The following is a 20,003-nucleotide window of genomic DNA, read 5'->3' as shown; positions in this document are numbered from 1 at the left end:
TGTCAATCTGGGCTTATGAGGCAAAGTTGATGAAGCTGACAGTTAATGTGATTAAAAGAAATAAATAAAAATATACTTCTTTGGCGTATCAAAACAAAATTTGCATAAAATTAAAATCATTCTAATTGTATGGGAGAGTCTTACATCAAAATTTTGCATACATCTACTTAGATCTTAGTTAAAGATATTGATATTATTTTACTGGTTAGGTAACGTACTTTCGATATCAGTTTATATTTTTTATATTTGTAATAGTTACGGAATAATCGCCTCGTAAACTTAACCATTACACGTATATTACCAATATACGGGATATTACCTTTTTCCATCTCGACCTCTCTGGTTAACAGGAGTTGTTGGGCCAGCAATGGTACTCCGTCTTTTGGGAACCTGCAAAGTATTATATTAAATTAGTGTTATATCTCAAACTCTACCTAACACCGAACAATACATGTAAATGACAAATTTTGCTCGCGGTTCTGGCATTTCACAATCGCGCAATTTACTAGAAACTTTGTGCCCAACAGTGGCACATTATGAAATCATTTGCTGGTTGTATTCCTGAACCGATAGTGTTAAAAAATATGATCAATGCAAAAGCAAAGGCTATTAGTTAAAGCAATTTGAATCACCAAAAGACGAGCAAGGTAGATCTCTATATTCTTCATAAATATAATCCAAATGTTGTAAGTTTTCTTGAGTCTAAATTCTGCCAAGATTTGTCTTTTAATCAATTCGACATGTGCTTCGAGTCGAGTCGCCTCGTGCCAGAATTTGGCGAGTCAACATCCGAGGATAACTCGTGTAGAGGCGTAACACGTGTCCAATTGATTAAAAAACAAATTGTGGCGGAATTTACACTATATGGATTTCCGTAAAAAACGCCTTATTCAATATTTTTTTACATAAATATTGAAAATGAAGATTTTAACATCTTTAATGTTAGTTCCGATAAGTTTTGTTTACAGGTTCATCTTCTTGGACGCATTCTTCATTTCTAAAGGTCGTGTTTTAAAGTTTTGTAACGTCGGTCACTAAAGCCTTCCACTCCTTTCGGTACTCCGCTTTCCTTAATGCGGTCGTAAATGATTATTAGGCCCGTGAGTGTATTGATCTGGTCCGACCAGCGGCTGGGTGACCGTCCACGTGGTCTTTTGCCCTCCACCTTACCTATGACTATCAGTTTGCTTTTACTGGGAAAGCGTCGGGCAATGTGGCCAAAGTTACCCAAGATCTTCTGATACAGCAGATTGTGGACAATCTAGTGCCCATGTGAAGTTGCTCAGTTTACAGGTTTAGTTAACGTTTTTTTTTATATTATTATTATTTATTTATAATAAACATACAGTTTCTTCTTAAACTAATACGAAGTCCTGTAAAACTGTTTACTCAGTTTGTCTACAGGATCGAGCGGGTCTCATACAATAAATCCTAAAACGTATTTTACAAATTGTTGCAGTAACAGTTTCAGATACTCGCTCGTTGGTTCGTAATGTACAAAGTAATGTTGGTTTGAAAAATTTGCTGTTAAAAATTAGCAAGGTGTTACATTTTTTACTTATTTGTTAAAACACAAAGTATTGGGCGGTAAAAGGCATAAAAGGCATTTATTTTCTCAAAATTGATTCCTTTAGAATTCTTTTTGATGTCATTTCTTAAACTACTAGATACTACTACCGCTTCGGAAACAAATGGCGCTCTGAGAGAGAAGAAGCGGCGCAAGAAACTCTCCCAGCATTCTTTTTTTTTTGCGCTCTTTTCAATAAAAATATACAATATTGTACAGTTGCTATAAAATAATCACAATCTAGTCCCAGGCTGTCCGATCATTTAGATATTCAGCAGTGGAGTAATAGGATTTACGAAAGAGCCATTTTTTTATAAAACATTTAAATTTATTTATAGACAATGCCTGAACAGTGGCTGGGACTTTATTGTAGAAGTGTATACATTTACCCTTAAAGCTATTATGTATCTTATGAAGCCTACTAGAATTAGTTACAAGCAATCCCTTATTTCTAGTGTTATAATAATGAAAGTCACTATTAAGAGCAAAAAGGTGACGATTTTTGTGAACATATATTAAATTTTCATAAATGTACTGACAATAAACAGTCATAATATTTATTTCTTTAAATTTTTCTTTGAGAGACTGTCTATAACCAAGCTGATATATAGCACGAACAGCTCTCTTTTGCAGAGCAAACACTATATCAATGTCAGCAGCATGACCCCATAGTAATATACCGTACGTCATGATGCTGTGAAAATAACTAAAGTACACTAATCTAGCGGTCGCAACATTCGTGTACTCTCTAATCTTTCTAACTGCATATGCCGCAGAGCTGAGTCTATCTGCTAGATGGGTAATATGTGGACCCCACTGAAGCTTTTTATCTAACGTGATACCCAGGAAGACCGTAGTGTCCACAAGTTCCAATCTCTGGTCATTTATAAGTACGTTGGTTTGTACCTCCGCTGTGTTTGGTGTAATGAACCGTAAACACTTTGTTTTTTTACTGTTTAAGTGCAGATTATTCGTCTCAAACCAACGCACTATCTTTGAGAGTGCATTGCTTACCTCGTCATCAATATCCGCACGTCGCTTCACTTTAAAAATAAGTGAAGTATCATCAGCAAACAATACAATCTCATGGCTATCATCTACCACAAACGGTAGATCGTTAATATATATAAGAAACAAGAAAGGACCGAGAATAGAACCCTGTGGAACACCTATTCGCACAGGTTTACCCGAAGACCGTTTGCCATTTACATCGACTATCTGAACTCTTTCGCTTAAATATGATTTTAACAGATTTAGGGCTCTATTTTTCACTCCATAATGCTTTAGTTTTAGGAGTAAAGTTTCATGGTGGACGCAGTCAAATGCTTTTGACAAATCACAAAAAATGCCCAATGCATCCTGTGACTCTTCCCAGGCGTCAAAGATGTGCTCAATGAGTCTAGTACCCGCATTAATTGTTGATAAACCCCTAGTGAAACCAAACTGATTTTTGTTCATTAATTTACAAAAATGCATTTGTAGCTGTTGAAGCAAAAGTTTTTCAAAAATTTTACTAAAAACAGGCAGCACTGAAATAGGTCTGAAATTAGCAGGGTCAAAAGAACTGCCCGATTTAAACAAAGGTATAACTTTGCTGTATTTCATGAGGTCAGGGAACACACCCTCATCTATGCATTCATTAAATATTAATGCTAATTCAGGTGCTATAATGTCAAGTATGTATTTAACAATATTAGTCGAATGGCCCCATAGGTCTTTTGTATTTTTTAGGTTAATTAATTTGAAGATTTTTATTATATCGCTACCTGTAACATACTTAAATTTCAAGTCAGTAGAAGATACTGGTACGTGTAATTTAAGCATATCATATGCTGCTTTTGGCGAAGAGTTAAGGTATTTGGTCGTGACAATCGGGATTTCGGAGAAGTATTTATCAAATTCATTTGCAATTTCTATTTCCGAATTTATAACGCGATTATTAATATTTAAACAGATAGAGGTGTTACGGCAATTCGATCTACCAGTTTCATTGTTAATTACACTCCAAGTCGCTTTTACTTTATTATTACTGTTTTTAATTTTATCTGCAATGAAACGTGTTTTCGCTTCATGACAAACTATTTTAAAAAGCTTGGAGTATTTTTTTACATATATTTTAAATTCTTCACTATTATTGTAATGTTTCTCATAATAAAGGTCATATAAGCGTTTACGACTTTTGTGGATACCCATTGTTGCCCAATCATTATAACTATGTTTGTTGTTTACTGTCACCGTTACTGGAGTAAAAATCCTGTCAAATTCCTCACAGAAGGAATTGAAGACTAAGTTATAGTGAAAATTAGCAGTTTCACCACAGTGTAAGAATGGTAACAAGGAGGTAGCTAGGATTTTGTTAAAGGGATGGTAGGCGTAGATAAACCAAGAATATATCTAAAGTAAATGCGAATCTAGATTCAACCATTCATAGCACAATAATATAAAATTCGTGTTTTCTGAGAGGAGGGCACAAACGCCAATGAGCGGGGGTTATCACTTAACATTAATTAGCGTACCACGAGGCTGAGGAGTACCGTTAAAACGGTTTTTTTAAAAAGGAGGACGAACGTGCGGGTCACCTGGTGTTAAGTGATCACCGCCGCACACATTCTCTTGCAACTCCAGAGGAATCATAGAAAAGTTGTCGGCATTTAAACAAGGTGTACGCACTTTTTTTGAAGGTACCCATGTCGTATCGTCCCGGAAACACGGCACAAGGAAGCTCATTCCACAGCTTTGTAATACGTGATAGAAAGCTGGTGGGGATGACATCCGTGTTGTGCGAAGGTGGAATTCGGCGGCAGGAATCAGGTGAGAGCATTCCTACGTTTTCTTTACAGAGTACATCGTTACGCCCTTTGGCGGGGTTTAATCACCTAACATTAATTAACGCGTACCATGAGGCTGAGGAGTGGAGGAGGAGAGGGTAAAAACAGGAATAACAGCATACTTATTCTCGATGCTGTCTGCTAGTTTGAGCGCCCGTTCTCGGGTCACATTGCCGAAGACGATTCCCTCGATGTGCAGCTGCCGACACACTCTTGACGTGTACTCGTCCAGCTGCTCTGGGGTTATATCTGGACATAGATACAACACAGCTGTTGTTTAACAATGACAGTATTAAGAGTGCTGTGAAGCTCATCGGAACGCTACCCGTCATAAATCGATAGAAGACACACCATTAAGTAGTTAGTTGGTTAGTTTAGCTGAGCTGTTTACACACTTAGCCTCTTGATTGGGCCATTGTGCATTTTTACCTACTCTAACCAGCCCAGATCATTTTAGAAGTCTAGCAGTCTTTTTAAGTTTCTGCAGGCATCCGAAAGATTAAGATTTAAGATGCTGGTGACTGGAGTATTGCCCTTTGTTCGGCCACATTGCTGCACTCCATAAGCTCGTTATGGCGTTTCCTCTGCCTCCATGCATCCTCTGCACAAAGGGCTGTCCGTTACATATATGATAGACAGATGCTTGTACAAGGGTCAGTGACCGGTGACTACACCTATAATTGTACGTAAATTGTCCCTTTGTAGACACAACTAAGTAATGTCTCTATCTAACGCCTAGCGATCAAGCCGTTTATAGAAGGCTTGGTCTTCTTCAGGTAAGAGTACTTACTGACGGCAGATTCCAGTAGTTGGCACCTGGTCCACACCATCTCTGACAGACATAGCGCTTGTTGGTACACGGCGTGCTGAAAATAAATAAATTTGTGGCCATCAAGCAAGCTCGAAATCATTTCACTTAATTATTTAAACTTAACCTAAGTAATTCGCTAATTTCTCCGAGCCATTTTTGCTCGCTAGCCTCTAGTACATAAATTTCGTCAACAGCGTGTTGTTTAAATTTAAAAAATAGTGCTCTACAGCTATTGAAGAGCCCTATACGGCCACAGATCTTATGCACCTTTTTCGAGCCAGATATACTTTGTTTAATGTTTGTGGCAAATATAGCAAGATACCATACCAAGCTATAAAGGCGTGATAGGCAATGATTGCAGCTTCTTTTGACATAGTCTTTCTGATTCACCTAAGAGCAAAGACAATGTATGTATTCTTTTAACCAGTGATTTTATTTTATGAGCCTTCCAGTCTAAATTTTTATCTATGCTGATACCATAGAATTTTAGGGTAGGGACATCTACAATAGATTTACCTCAATAACTTATACTCTTAAACAGATTCGTGTTTTTGTTACACAATTATTTTGTTTTTTTTTTTAATATTTACACGTTATTTGTTTCTTTCCATCCAATTTATAATTGTTAAGATTTCATCTTTGACAGGAAGAAACAACAAGGGCCCAGAATTTTGCCCTGTGGTACACCTTTACACAAATAGTGCTCATACACTGCTGTTTGGCGGTACAAAAAGGTACCCCGTGGTACCAGTCTAGCCAGCATTATGTTCTAAGTAGCAACCCACTGGTAAACAATTCAAGTTCATTTTTTTTTTTATTCAAAATAGGCTATGAAATCACTATAAAGCCATCCAGGGAAGTAACAAATATTGGACCAGTCTTACCTGATAAGGCTGCTCGGCCTCAAAGTTCTTGATAGCCCGGATGTGGTTCTCCTTCATGATCTCGAAGCGCTTCGGGTCCGCTTTGAAGTTCACCACCTTGTCTATGATCTTCTCGAGAAGAATCTGTTGTTTATCATCGTACCCGTCTACTGTTATCTGTGAACAGCATCGAAATTCGTACAGCCTTTTCTTTAAACAGTTTGTTATTTTTAAAGATGATAACCCTCACTTCTGGGTTTAATTATACATTTTTGTTACAAAACTTAAATGTACAGTACAGCCCTTACTCTTACTACGCAGTTAACTTGATTACTTAGATCAAGGGAGCATGTATAAAAAGTTTGATGGCAGTATAAAATTACAGACAAATATGTCAGGACTATAGAAATCTAAACAGGAAAGGAATTGAAATGTTATAAGGGTCAATTCCTTGAGAGAAAAATAACAGTAGTATAAAATAAAATTGGGGTGGATAAAATATAGTGTCCCTCCACCAGTAAATTAAGAAATGTATTAGCATAAGTTACTAACAATGCTAACATGGATAATTAAGATCTCTTGTAACTAACAGACTAACAAATTCTGGATATTACCAACTTCTCTGAAAGATTATTATTATTATACTCTTTATTATAATTTTATTGTCTACATTAATATATATAACATATTTATAAAAAACAATATTACAAATATAAATATAAAAAATAGAGTCCCGCCGGCGTTGGTTCACGACAATTCCGCCGGTGGTTAGAGCGACAGACTGAGGAACTTCCGCACGATGCGTGCCGTTCCCAAAACAGCTGCTTTCTGTAACTGACCCTTAATCCAGTTATTAAGTGAGAGCCTCTTGAAATAATGCTGGAGGCTCTTTGCTATAAGACCGTTTACAGAAACAACTATTGGGACAATAATTGTTAAATCAACATCCCACATGTTAGTAACCTCATGTGCTAGGTACTTCGAAAATTTGTCTATTTCAGCTTTCTTAGGGTTATCAACACACGGAACGATGATATCAACAATAAATGCCCGACGCTTTAACCGATATACCAACACAATATCAGGCTTATTGGCAATGATAGTTCTGTCCGTGATGATAGATCGGTTCTAGTAGAGCTTGGCACGGCTGTTTTCCGGAACTCGCTCCGGACTATACTTATAATACTTTTATTGAATTAGGCGTTACTTTGCGGAAATCCATAATTATACAAATGATTTATGTTTTCTTTGGTGTTAATTCCGCCAATATTTGTTTTTAAAACAATTCGACACGAGGAGTCTCGTACCAGATTTTGGCGAGACAACACGTCCTGAGGATGCTTCGTGTAGAGGCGAAACACGTGTCGAATTGTTTTAAAAACAAATATTGGCGGAATTAACACTAAAGAAAACTTAAATCATTTGTATACTTATAATACTTATTATTATTATTGGAAAAAACTGAATATATAAAAAGTTTTAAGAGTAATTTTTGTATGAAATTGTGTATCTTGCTTCATATGTATCGATACAGACATGCGCTAAACTTATTACACCCCTAAATTGCGGTTGGAGTAAAAATAAGGAGTAAGTAAGTAAGTAAGATCTTTATTTGTTGACAAGGGTAACATTATAGATGATTTAAATACATTTCAACTCTCCAAGTCGTGCCCGTTATTGGGCATACAAATATTTGACATACAGAAACTATAATCAAATATTAATAATAATCACAAAATAAAATTGATTACATCATTAAATTAAGATAAATTAAATTAATCGCATCATGAAGTTAAAAATAAGAGTGCCCATATCATTATTAAGAAAAATTATTATGAATGTCATAGTAACATTAAAAATTATGTTCAAAATACATAGTTACTAAATACATATTTGTCAATGTTACTGCAAGGCTTCAAAGTCATTTTTTTTAATTCACTGATCTTATAAAAACATTTATGCGCGAAATAAGGAGGATGAGAGACAGTGGTACTCACACTGATGCCGTGTCTGACGTTTCCGATGCTCCACCTCAGCGATGCCAGCTCGGCAGCGTACGCGAACTGCTGCAGGGAATCCCGCAGCAACAGCACCCATAACGTGGTCAAGTTGCAGTTGCGAGGCTCCGAATACGCAAGGGGGCTGCAAAAGTTTTTTTTTTTATGGAATTGGAAGAGAAACGAGCGTACAGGTCAGCTGGTGTTAAGTGATCACCGCTGCCCACATTCTCTTGCAACACCAGAGGAATCACAGGAGGGTTGCCGGCCTTTAAGGAAGGTGTACGCGCTTTTTTTTAGGTACCAATGTCGTTTCGTCCCGGAAACACCGCAAAAGGAAGGTTTCCACAGATTTGTAGTACGAGGAAGAAAGCTCCTTGAAAACCGCACTGTCGTAAAGTTTACTAGAATATAAATGATTTTCTTAATGATACCACAGACTGGGAATAGAGCGAACACCCTCAGACTATTTAATTATAAATGTTATTGTATGGTATGTACTACATATTATACTCGTATAGTAACTAAATTAAAGAAAAAAAATAAGCCCGCTGAGTTTCATCCGCCCGTTCTTCTCAGGTCTGTGGCACACTATTTCGACTGGATGGTAGTTTTTGACTTTCAATGTGTCATTTTAAATCCTATTTTGAATAAAAAAATATATTAATTTATTTAAAAGAATTGTAAATTTCATGACCTCCAAAACTCGTGCCCAATAATTTGTTCAAAATGGCTTCTCGGGTACATATTACCTTAATTCATCTGTTTGTAAATGGAAATCTAGTTTATATAAATTCCATAATTAGTTAAATTTAAAAAAAAAGGTTAATATTATTACCATAATTATTCACTTCTATTTGTCCAAATATATATTTTCTCTGTCTTTTTCTTATCTTACCTAAAGCTAGTTTTATTATTAATCGCTATTATTGTTGTATTTTCACAGTTATTAATTTATGCTTATCATGCTGAGTACACACCCTCATGGAGTTGCAGCCTATCTTGTATTTAGCTGATAGTTTTTTTTTGTTCATTATGTATTTATTGTAATTCTGTTGTGTGTACCTATTAAATAAATAAATAAAAATATTTTAGTACTATTTATTACTATTGATTCACAGTCACAACACACACCTGACCAGATCGAATGTGATGAATGCTTTCGGCAGATGAAACTCGTTGTCATGTTTGTACCACAGTCTCATGAGGGGCGTGTCCTGAAACCAAGGATAATTATTAATTAATTATGTTGTTAACAACGGAACAAGTGCTTACTTACAATATACTTCTATTGACGATCTGGCAGCCCGATAGTACCCCATTTTGATTGGAAAATGTGGGCGTTAGCAAGATTAATATACAAAATACTAATACCAAGCGTAACAGACTTTTTACGACTTATACAAATGATTTGAGTTTTTTTAGTGTTAGTTCCGCCAATAGAAACACGTCTCGTGCCAGATTTTGGCGAGACAACACGTCCTGAGGATGCCTCGTGTAGAGGCGAAACACGTGTCGAATTGTTTAAAGACAAATATTGGCGGAATTAACACAAAAAAAAACTCAAATCATTTGTATAATTATGGATTTCCGCAAAGGAACGCCTACTTCAATAAATTTTTTTTACAACTTGTCACTCAAAATCGATTACAGTAACAATAGATTTGATTTGCTTGTATCTGCGGTAGAGATGTTCTTCTGAGTCACAGACTTTGTTTATATATACAGTCGTGGTCACCTAATTAGGGACATACAAGATAGTGAAGAGAAAAACCGGTTATGTACATATAAATATAAAACCCTATTGATTTCTCAGTAACTGTTATATGCATAGTTTGGTACAATTATTATGCAATAAATGGCTGTAAGATATAAATATTTAAAAGATTAAATAAATAGAAAAAAGTATTTTATATCAAAGTTGTTTAAGTTTTATAAAAAAGTTGAGGTACGATAAGTGGCAACTTTTTTCTTGATTTCGTGCCAAAGGTGCTCGATTGGGTTGAGGTCCGGGCTATTTGCTGAAACGTCCATATAATAGGGAGATGTTCCTCAGCGTAGGGAGGCATAGTTTCCTCTAATATTGCCTTGTATTGATGTTGGTCTAAATTACGCTGAGCTTTCCTCACAGGTCCCACTCCACGTCCAGAAAATGAACCCCACATTTTAATGTTTCACCTGCTTTTTTGTGAATCTTGGATCTATTTCCGCTTTTACAGGACGCCGTACGTATTGCCTTCATCTGAGAAATCAAATTAACCTTGGTCTCGTCAGAGAATAATACATGTTACCATTGGGCGTAGGTCCAATGTCCATATTTACGTGCAAACATCAAACGTGCATTTCTATGTTCTTTCTTCAACAACGGTACTTTGCGAGCCACTCCTTCGAACAACCCTGCTTCTACCAGACGTCGTCTAACGGTCCTCGCTGATTCACCGGCTCTTTCGTCCGCCCCAAACACTTCGTGTTTAATTAAAACAGAGCCTAAAAATGGATCTTTCTTAGCTAATCTGGTTATCATTCTATCTTCTTGCGGAGTTATTTTTCTCGATCTTTTTTATCTGGGCACATTTAAAGGTGTGTTGTTGCGTCTGAAATGGTGCACTGCATTGCTCACCATAGTTTTTTAACATATTTTTTTAAATATTCTGCTATCCCTCGGTATGACCAACCACGCTCGCCAAACTTCATGATGATTTTTCGTAGTGTTACATCGCAACTTTTATTTTTGCCCAATTTCTTCAAAAAAGTTATCAAAACTTAAAATTTATAATCTTGATTGCCGCCGAAACTACCACGAAACAATAAGAAATAAAAAAATATTGAGATTCAGATTTTGAAAAAAGAACGCAATATCTCAGTGTCCCTAATTAAATGACCAGCCAGCATTTTTTGAACAAACAGCACTGTGATAATCTATTAGCTATACTTTAAAGAGGTTTAATGTTTAAGAAGTTGTTATTGTTTGTATAATCGGGCACATAAATGAATAATTAAACTTAAGGTATATGGAATTTTGTTTAGACTCGTTGGAAAATAAAAAATAAATTCACGATTTGGTTTAACTAGAGTGTCCCTAATTAGTTGACCACGACTGTATACAGGGTGTCCCGTAATCAGTGGACCAACGGGATACCCGTGATAGGGGTGGTCATCATCTCTCGAAAACACCAAATTTTACTGTTCTAGGGCCAGTAGTTCAAAAGATATGATTTTTTAAGCATTATTTTGAAAATTCTACCCTTATCAACACAAAAGTTGAAAAAAAATATTTTTTATTTTTATTTTGCCCTGTTTCTTAACTTAAGGTGGCTGAGGAAACATGTGTCTTCACAATTAAATCCATTTTTGTGAATAAATATTGCCAAATTAAAAATTAAAAACCAAAACATGCGCAAATATCAAATAACTAAATTTGCAACGTGATGTTTGAAGCAAGCTAGTGCAAAAAAAATGTATGACAGCCTTGCGGACCATTATTTAAAAAACATCTGCAGTTCATACTGATTCCAAAAAGGTATAACAATATTACATTTTACAAAAAAAATAACTTAATAACCAATTTTAGACTCCAATTGCGAGAAACATTTAAGCGCTATCTATTCTGAGAATTATTTTGTTATCGAGAGAGAGATAACACAATATGCTATCTCTTTCTCGCTCAGGTACCTTTTTCGTTTACGGGGTCCTATTGGCCGACGCCTATGATCCCCACACCCTAATTTTTCAAATTATTCTTAGTTTCATCAGAGACTTGCTCATAGCTCGTAGCTGCACACGTGTTTTTTACTTCGCTACCATTACGACTCTTTTTTTTGGTGACTGACGCTTGAATTGGACCTTGTTTGTCTTTGTGATTTGGATACTGTTTGCCCGGATTTTATAAAATGCCTAATACCTATACTCCTCGTGAATATGCTGAGATGTATTTTATTTACGGTCTGTGTAATGCAAACGCTCGGCAAGCAGCCCGTACGTATCGTGAGCGCTATCCTAATCGCGACCGCTATCCGGATCATCGAATTTTTCTCCGTGTAAATAACGCGTATTTAGAAGGCAGAATTCCCGGAGCTGCAAACAACGTGGGAAGACCTAGAAGAGTCGATGAACTTCAAATACTGGCCGAAGTGACAGAAGAACCTTCTACGAGTGTTCGTCGTATTTCAAGACGTACTGGTATAGCAAAAACAACAGTACATCGCATTTTAAAAAGAAACAGTTTATACCCTTATCATATTCAACGAGTGCAGGCACTATTACCTGCTGATTATCAACGGAGGATAGATTTTTGTGCAGAGATGCTTCGCCGATGCCGACAAGATCCACTATTTTTCAATTCAATATTATGGAGCGATGAATCGTGTTTTAAAAGAGTTGGAGTGTTTAACATTCATAATTTACATGAATGGGCTGTTGTGAATCCACGTATTGTACGAGAAGATAGATTCCAGCACCAGTTTGGAGTCAATTTGTGGGCTGGAATCTTAGATGGTAAACTTATTGGTCCATTTGAGCTCCCACCGAGGCTTAATGGTGCTCGGTACTTGCAATTTTTAAGAAATGACTTAAGTAATTTATTAGCAAATGTACCACAGGAGGTATGTGAGAGGATGTGGTTACAGCATGATGGCGCACCCGCTCATTATTGCAGACAAGTGAGGGAATATTTAAACGAGTCTTACCCAAGTAGGTGGATTGGACGAGGAGGTACAATCCCATGGCCAGCTCGATCACCTGATCTTAATCCATTGGATTATTTTTTATGGGGATATTTTAAAGAATCCGTATATGAAACCGTTAACGATAACGAAAGACAGCTAAGACAAAAACTGAATGTGGTGAGTGAAAAAGTCAAAAATAATGAAAGGGCGTTAAAAAGTTTAAAAAGAAATTTTATAAGAAGATGCCGGCTATGCCTTAGAGTAAGAGGAAGACATTTCGAACATTTATTATAAGAAATAAATAAAAAAATTCTAACTATTTACTTTTGTTTTATTGTAAATTCCGCCAAGAAATTGCTATCTAATGTTGATTTAAAATAATTATTGTCTTTTATTGTTTCACAATAATGATTAATTATACCTTTTTGGAATCAGTATGAACTGCAGATGTTTTTTAAATAATGGTCCGCAAGGCTGTCATACATTTTTTTTGCACTAGCTTGCTTCAAACATCACGTTGCAAATTTAGTTATTTGATATTTGCGCATGTTTTGGTTTTTAATTTTTAATTTGGCAATATTTATTCACAAAAATGGATTTAATTGTGAAGACACATGTTTCCTCAGCCACCTTAAGTTAAGAAACAGGGCAAAATAAAAATAAAAAATATTTTTTTTCAACTTTTGTGTTGATAAGGGTAGAATTTTCAAAATAATGCTTAAAAAATCATATCTTTTGAACTACTGGCCCTAGAACAGTAAAATTTGGTGTTTTCGATAGATGATGACCACCCCTATCACGGGTATCCCGTTGGTCCACTGATTACGGGACACCCTGTATATATAGTATAATAGCTGACCCAGCAAACGTTGTATTGCCGATATTAAAATCGCGATACAAAAGTAACTGTTGATCGTAGATGGGTGAAAATTTGAAGTTGTATGTATTTTTTAATGTTGACTCATAATCAAACAAATTTAAAAAAAAATGTCAAAAAAAAATTGGCGTGGACCAAACTTGACATTTAGGGGAATGAAAAATAGATGTTGTCCGATTCTCAGTCCTACCCAATATGCACTCAAAATTTCATGAGAATCGATCAAGCCGTTTCGAAGGAGTTTAACTACAAACACCGCGACATGAGAATTTTATATATTAGATATAGTATATTGTAAATCTAGTATTGTAAGTCTAGTATCTATTTTAGAGTTCACGTTGTTCACATACATCAAGACGGACCCAATAGAAGGAATATATTCGCGAAATGAAAACGAATTTTAAGAAATTGTTAACGCACTATCTGTCTATCCTTGTCCTTCTCCTACCACGCTCTCACTCTCTCTCTCTTCCCCGCTTTGCAACACCACGCCATTTTGAAGGACGGAACCAATCCTTCGCCGATGCCTTCATGGTTCGCGCTTGATACAACTGAACCGCAACTCGCAATTGATCGCGCCGCAAAACAAATTGTGAAGAGGAGGAGAACCACTTGAACCAGTTGGGCTATAAACAAGGACCGGATTAAGTGTCTCAGCGGTGCAGCTTCATCAGGTTAGTTTCCTAGTCCTACAAACAGTCCACTCCGCTAGAAGTCCGCTTAACTGGGGCAGTTTTGTTCAGCCAACAGTGGTCTTCATCTTTATCTAATATATAAAATTCTCATGTCGCGGTGTTTGTAGTTAAACTCCTTCGAAACGGCTTGACCGATTCTCATGAAATTTTGAGTGCATATCGGGTAGGTCTGAGAATCGGACAACATCTATTTTTCATACCCCTAAATGTTAAGGGTGGTCCACGCAAAATTTTTTTTTTAATTTTTTGACATTTTTTATTTAATTTGTTTGATTATGAGTCAGCATTAAAAAATACATACAACTTCAAATTTTCACCCATCTACGATCAACAGTTACTTTTGTATCGCGATTTTAATATCGGCAATACAACGTTTGCTGGGTCTGTTAGTCTAATGTATATTCTTCTTCTGTACGTGTGTTGACAGTGAACTGCTTCTAAACGGCTGGAGCAATTTGAATGAATTTTTTTGTGTGTGTTCAAGTGTATTCCAGGATGGTTTAGATTTACAATCGAACTACCTCCTAAATGGCTGGACTGCTTTGAATGATTTTTTTAGTGTTACCGTGAAATTGAGGTTGATTTTGATTCTCAATACAGTCGACATATAATTCTCCTGCGTATTTTAGTGATCTCCTCCTAACGTCTGGACCGATTTCTCAAATTTAACAAGTGTGTACAGAACAAGGTCTGTCTGTGTAAAACTAAAAAAATGTTGATGACAGAATCGACCAGACATCATCACGAACATGACCCACGGACCAGCAATCACTTGCCTTGGTTTTCAAGATCACAACTCGTCCATTACCTTCACGATGATGGGCGCCACAGCCTCGGTGGTGGACTCAGGGCTCGCCAGCCGCAGTCCCTCCGCCGAGGGGATGAACTCGTTGCGGGAGGGAAGGTGGAACTCAGGGATTGACCGCACTGACTTCCAGTTCTGAAACCAATCATATTTCAGTTGTCACTGGCCAGGTTTATTATTTTAGTGTGCGTGACAAGCTACGTCTTACTCCCTCGATTCGTATGTGACTATATTTTAGTGTGCATGCATAGAGGTTAACAGTCAACCTCAATTTATCGAAGTTTTCACAGCTGTCACAGTCTATCTAGACCTATAAATGATCTAAGCGTAAAAGCAATTTTGTTATTGTTATTTCAACGGAGTGCGGAACCTAAATCGACTTTAGCTTTTTTATGAGACAAAAAAATAAAGCAACAATCGATGCTGTGTCCTTCTATTTTATAAAAAAAATTGGTTAGAGAACTTTACAGAGGTAAAGTCGGTTTACGGACCATAATTTTACGTGATGGATAGAAGAAAACATATTTTTATATGATCGTTATATGAGTCATAATAACAATTTTTTCTGAATTGTAACATAACCTATTATTACTGCACTCGCCGACCGATACTCATCATCATCAGCCGGAAGACGTGCACTGCTGGACAATGGCCTCCCCCAAAGATCGCCATGAAGATCGGTCCTGCGCTGCCCTCATCCAACGTATTCCAGCGATCTTGACCAGATCGTCGGTCCATCTTGTGGGGGGCCAACCGACACTGCGTCTTCCGGTACGTGATCGCCATTCGAGGACTTTTCTGCCCCAACGGCCATCTTTCCGTCGAACTATGTGCCTTGCCCACTGCCACTTCAGTTTCGCAATCATTTGGACTATGTCGGTAACTTTGGTTATCTTGCGGATCTCCTCATTTCTGACTCGATCTCGCAGGGGAACTCCGAGCATACACCTCTCCATTGCCGTCTGAGCGACAATGAGCTTCCTCATAAGCCCATCGTTAGCGACCACATCTGCGTACCGTAAGTCATCACTGGCAACACACACTGGTTGAAAACCTTCGTCTTCAGACACTGTGGTCCTTAGGACGAGATGATTTTACGGAGCTTCCCGAACGCTGCCCATCCGAGTTGGATTTGACGAGTGACCTCTTTCGCGGAATTGGACCTGCCCAACTGAATAATTTGTGCAAGGTAAACGTACTCGTCAACAATTTCGAGAGTACAGTTCCCAACTGTTATGGGAGTAGGTGCGATATGGACATTTGACATGATCTTTGTCTTGTCTACTTCGACCGATACTACTTTTTTTAATAATCAAAGAACAAGATTAGTCTGAAGCCGCCTTAGGTCGCGCGTGCCTTTCTCTCCCGTGCATTCTCTTGCACGCTTGGCACAGTCGGAACGTTATCGCGTCAATAAACTCGGTTTTAATTATACCGTAGAAAGCCATAAGCTCATTACCTCTATCTTCTCAGGCTCGATATCCTCTTGCAGGTATTTCGTTCCGTACCAGGGTTCCGTCTGTGTGCACTTCTCCGAGAAACATCTGGAATACCACATCACAAGGAAACGTAATTAAATGGTCAGTTATTTCAGGCAAACTTTAGAAAAAACAATAATTTTTAGTGGTTTATTCAATTTTCAAAGAACGTATATACTCGGACATGCCTTAGATCATCTATACTAGTCTAAATAGACTGCGACAGCTGTGAAAACTTCGGAAAACGGCGGACAATAAATCTCTAATTACAGCCAACGCACGCACACTAAAGTTATAAACCTAGCCTATTGTCATGCGTAGTCTAACAGCAAGAGGGTCTATTGTCGACGTATAAATTATCTATCGATAACTGATCTCACCGCAAAGCCGTGTGGTAATCAAGTATCGCAGAGCAACAGATGTTAAGTTAATGTTTTTTTATATGAGAGGGGGCAAACGGGCAAGTGGCTCACGGGATGGGGAGTGGTGAAGCAACCACCCATGGACATCCGCAACAACAGGTGTCAAGGGATTCGTTGCCGGCCTTTAAGGTGGGAGTATGGTCTTTTGTTGAAGGTCCCTAAGTCGTATCGGTTCGGGAAAACCGCAGCCGGTAATTGCTTCCACAAAGCGGCTGTACGAGGCCAGAAAATTCTTACAAAACGCGCGCTTGTGGAATGCCAGACGTCAACGTGATGCGGGTGGAACTTTGCACGTAATGTCCGGTGGTGGAATTCGGCCGCTGGAATCAACCCGAACAGCTCCTCTGAGCTCTCCCTGTGATAAATGTACCGCATGAAGATGCAGAGAGAACCCACATCTCTACGCAACGCCCGTTAATTACGTACTATAGACAAATATAAGCCGTAACGGGCAATAAGAAATAATTAATACTAAAATACTTTAATGGCACTGCGATAATTTTGTATTCCCGAGGCGACACTTAATATTATTTTAGATAATTTATACGTCTACCCCCTTATTCATAATGGTCCGCTAACTTTACAGCCGCTTAGGAGTGTTTTTTCTCATTCTGACTTAGGTCAATAGAAGAAGACAGAGTGAGAATTAGCAATGCTTTAAGTTAGCAGACTTTTATGAATAAGGGGGTTAGATCTAGATGGAGCCTCTTGCTGATAAGCAAGACATTACAACAGGCGAAGTTTATTACTTTAGTGTGTATGACAGCTAGGTCATACACTCGCGGTACGCCAGTGTAAGACCTATAGAAGAAAGAAAGAAATATAAGTTAACAGTTCTGTGGAGACCACTGTCGGCTGAGTAATACAGTGGACTTCATGCGAATAAGTGGACTGTATGAGAGGGAACTAGGAACTGATCTGATGAAGCTTGCACTGCCGGCGAAACTTAATCGCAGCAATTTTTCGACATTTTTACAGTTGTCACAGTATATCTAGATGTTTTAATTATCTAAGAAATTAATATTTACTTGGCAACGATCGCGATGCGTGCGTTGTCAGCTGCGAGGAGGGACAGCATCTCATCAATGAGCTCCGGCTTCCAGTCCGTTATTAGATAGTACGCACTGAGGACATCCGGCATAGGGAACTCCTGTGGACACAAAAATGAGTAAAAATAATTATATTTAATACACAAATAAAATTTTATGAACGATGCGGGATTCGCACCCACGACCTCCGGCGTTCTCTAACCAACTGAGCCAACCGTTCGAGTACCGCCTCGTTATAAAATTCTGTTTGCTTTGTTCAACTCTTAGGTTGTGGCTTCATCTACAGGATCTACTTTACAGTTGATCACCTGCTCAACCCCAATATTTGCATATTAGGAAATTGACTTGAGATGTCGCTCTTGTAAATCTAAACAATATGTTATGTTTTTAAAGTAATAACCTTCACTTCTAGGATTAATACACAAATAAAATTTGAAAAATAATATTTAAATAAATAATATTTATTTATATTTCTTTAACAACAAGTAGTAAAAACTAGGGGCAGGTGTCTCTCGTTAGCTCATCGCCTGTTTTGGGAGACACCTCTCTTTTACATGTATTTATGACATACAACGTTACAAAAATGATAGTGGTAAAAGTTATTTACAAAAGTTAACCGACAAAAAGGAAGACATGGTTCAGAGAAGGGGGAGTGTTCTGAGGTGAGTTCAGAAGGGAGTCAGTGTGTATGTGAATGTGTGAAATGTAAGTAAGTAAAAAAATTGTGATTTTACCCGAGAAGTTTGTGACGTATATATGGGCGCAAATCTCCACCTACCGTCAATTGTTTAAAATGAATATATTATTATAGATATATCTGAAATATATAAGATTTAAATACAAATAGCTATTTGAAAACATAAAACTGTTATTTATTAAGGTCTAACAAATTTAATAGACACTGTTTTGACTGTTTGAATTGTTTGAAGATGTTTGATGTTTCATTTATTGTTAAAATACTTAATTGAATGTGTAAATGTTCAAATTAATTTGTATTAGAATTAATATCGTTATTCTGTATCAAACTTTATTATTTTATGCAATAAGTCTTTAGTAATTGTATTTCGAAACTTGCTTGCAGCGCCATCTTCTTACTTCGTAATGTTTGTTAAAATTAAATGAACAAACTATTATATAAATAATTTGAAGTTATATAAATTCACTAAAACATTTATTGAGCTGTATTTAGGAATTATTTTACAATACCTAATTTTATTTGTGTTTTAAAAGAAGTTGTATTCTGTTTCATCTATTGTAGGAAGCTATAAAAGCGGTTGTTTGATGTAAAGACGGTTCATATCTATCCTAGCAGTTGTACTTCAATAAACTGAGAAATTCTTAGTGTTGTATTTCTTCATGATGGACCTTGATCAAGGAAACCCTGAAGTAACGCCAACATATATATTCTGATTTTTTTTTATGGAAAAGGAGGGTCACGAGCGTTCGGGTCACTTCGTGTTTGGTGATCTTTGTAGTGCGTGGAAGAAAACTCCTTGAAAACCGCACTGTAAAGGAACGCCACATATCCAGATGTTGGTGATGATACCCTAATTTTAGCGTGTCGTGCGAAGGCGGCAGGAATCAGTTAAAACAGCTCTTCGAAACACACTCCGTGTTAAATGCGATAGAAGATACACTATTTTGAACATGATCATCACATTTACGGAGACAGTTCATCTCTTGTACAACTATTACCAGTGGGAGACTCCTTTGCACAGGATGCCGGCTAGATTATGGGTACCACAACGGCGCCTATTTCTGCCGTGAATCAGTAATGTGTAAGCATTACTGTCTTTCTGCCTGAAGGGCGCCGTAGCTAGTGAAATTACTGGGCAAGTGAGACTAGACATCATATGTCTCAAGGTGTCGAGCGCAGTTGTAGTGCCACTCAGAATTTTTGGGTTTTTCAAAACTCTTGAGCGGCACTGCATTGTAATGGGCAGAGCG

General features: G+C 37.3%; 1 protein-coding gene across 1 annotated transcript in view; it reads right to left on the bottom strand.

Annotated features, from left to right (window-relative positions):
- The window catches only part of LOC126973225 (insulin-degrading enzyme), a 46,310-nt gene that overhangs the window by 12,243 nt on the left and 14,064 nt on the right, over nt 1-20,003 (bottom strand). The window contains exons 12-20 of the mRNA XM_050820413.1: nt 18,036-18,157; nt 16,567-16,651; nt 15,111-15,242; nt 9,201-9,283; nt 8,067-8,211; nt 6,091-6,246; nt 5,186-5,261; nt 4,518-4,644; nt 320-390 (exon numbers count right to left, since the gene is read on the bottom strand). Of these exons, the coding sequence (XP_050676370.1) occupies nt 320-390; nt 4,518-4,644; nt 5,186-5,261; nt 6,091-6,246; nt 8,067-8,211; nt 9,201-9,283; nt 15,111-15,242; nt 16,567-16,651; nt 18,036-18,157 (997 nt within the window). The remainder of the gene's footprint in view (nt 1-319; nt 391-4,517; nt 4,645-5,185; nt 5,262-6,090; nt 6,247-8,066; nt 8,212-9,200; nt 9,284-15,110; nt 15,243-16,566; nt 16,652-18,035; nt 18,158-20,003) is intronic.

The sequence above is a fragment of the Leptidea sinapis genome, chromosome 29 (genome assembly GCF_905404315.1).
Source record: "Leptidea sinapis chromosome 29, ilLepSina1.1, whole genome shotgun sequence".
Lineage (NCBI taxonomy): Eukaryota > Metazoa > Arthropoda > Insecta > Lepidoptera > Pieridae > Leptidea > Leptidea sinapis.
The sequence above is the reverse complement of the archived record's forward strand: the minus strand, read 5'-3'. Positions and strand labels throughout refer to the sequence as shown.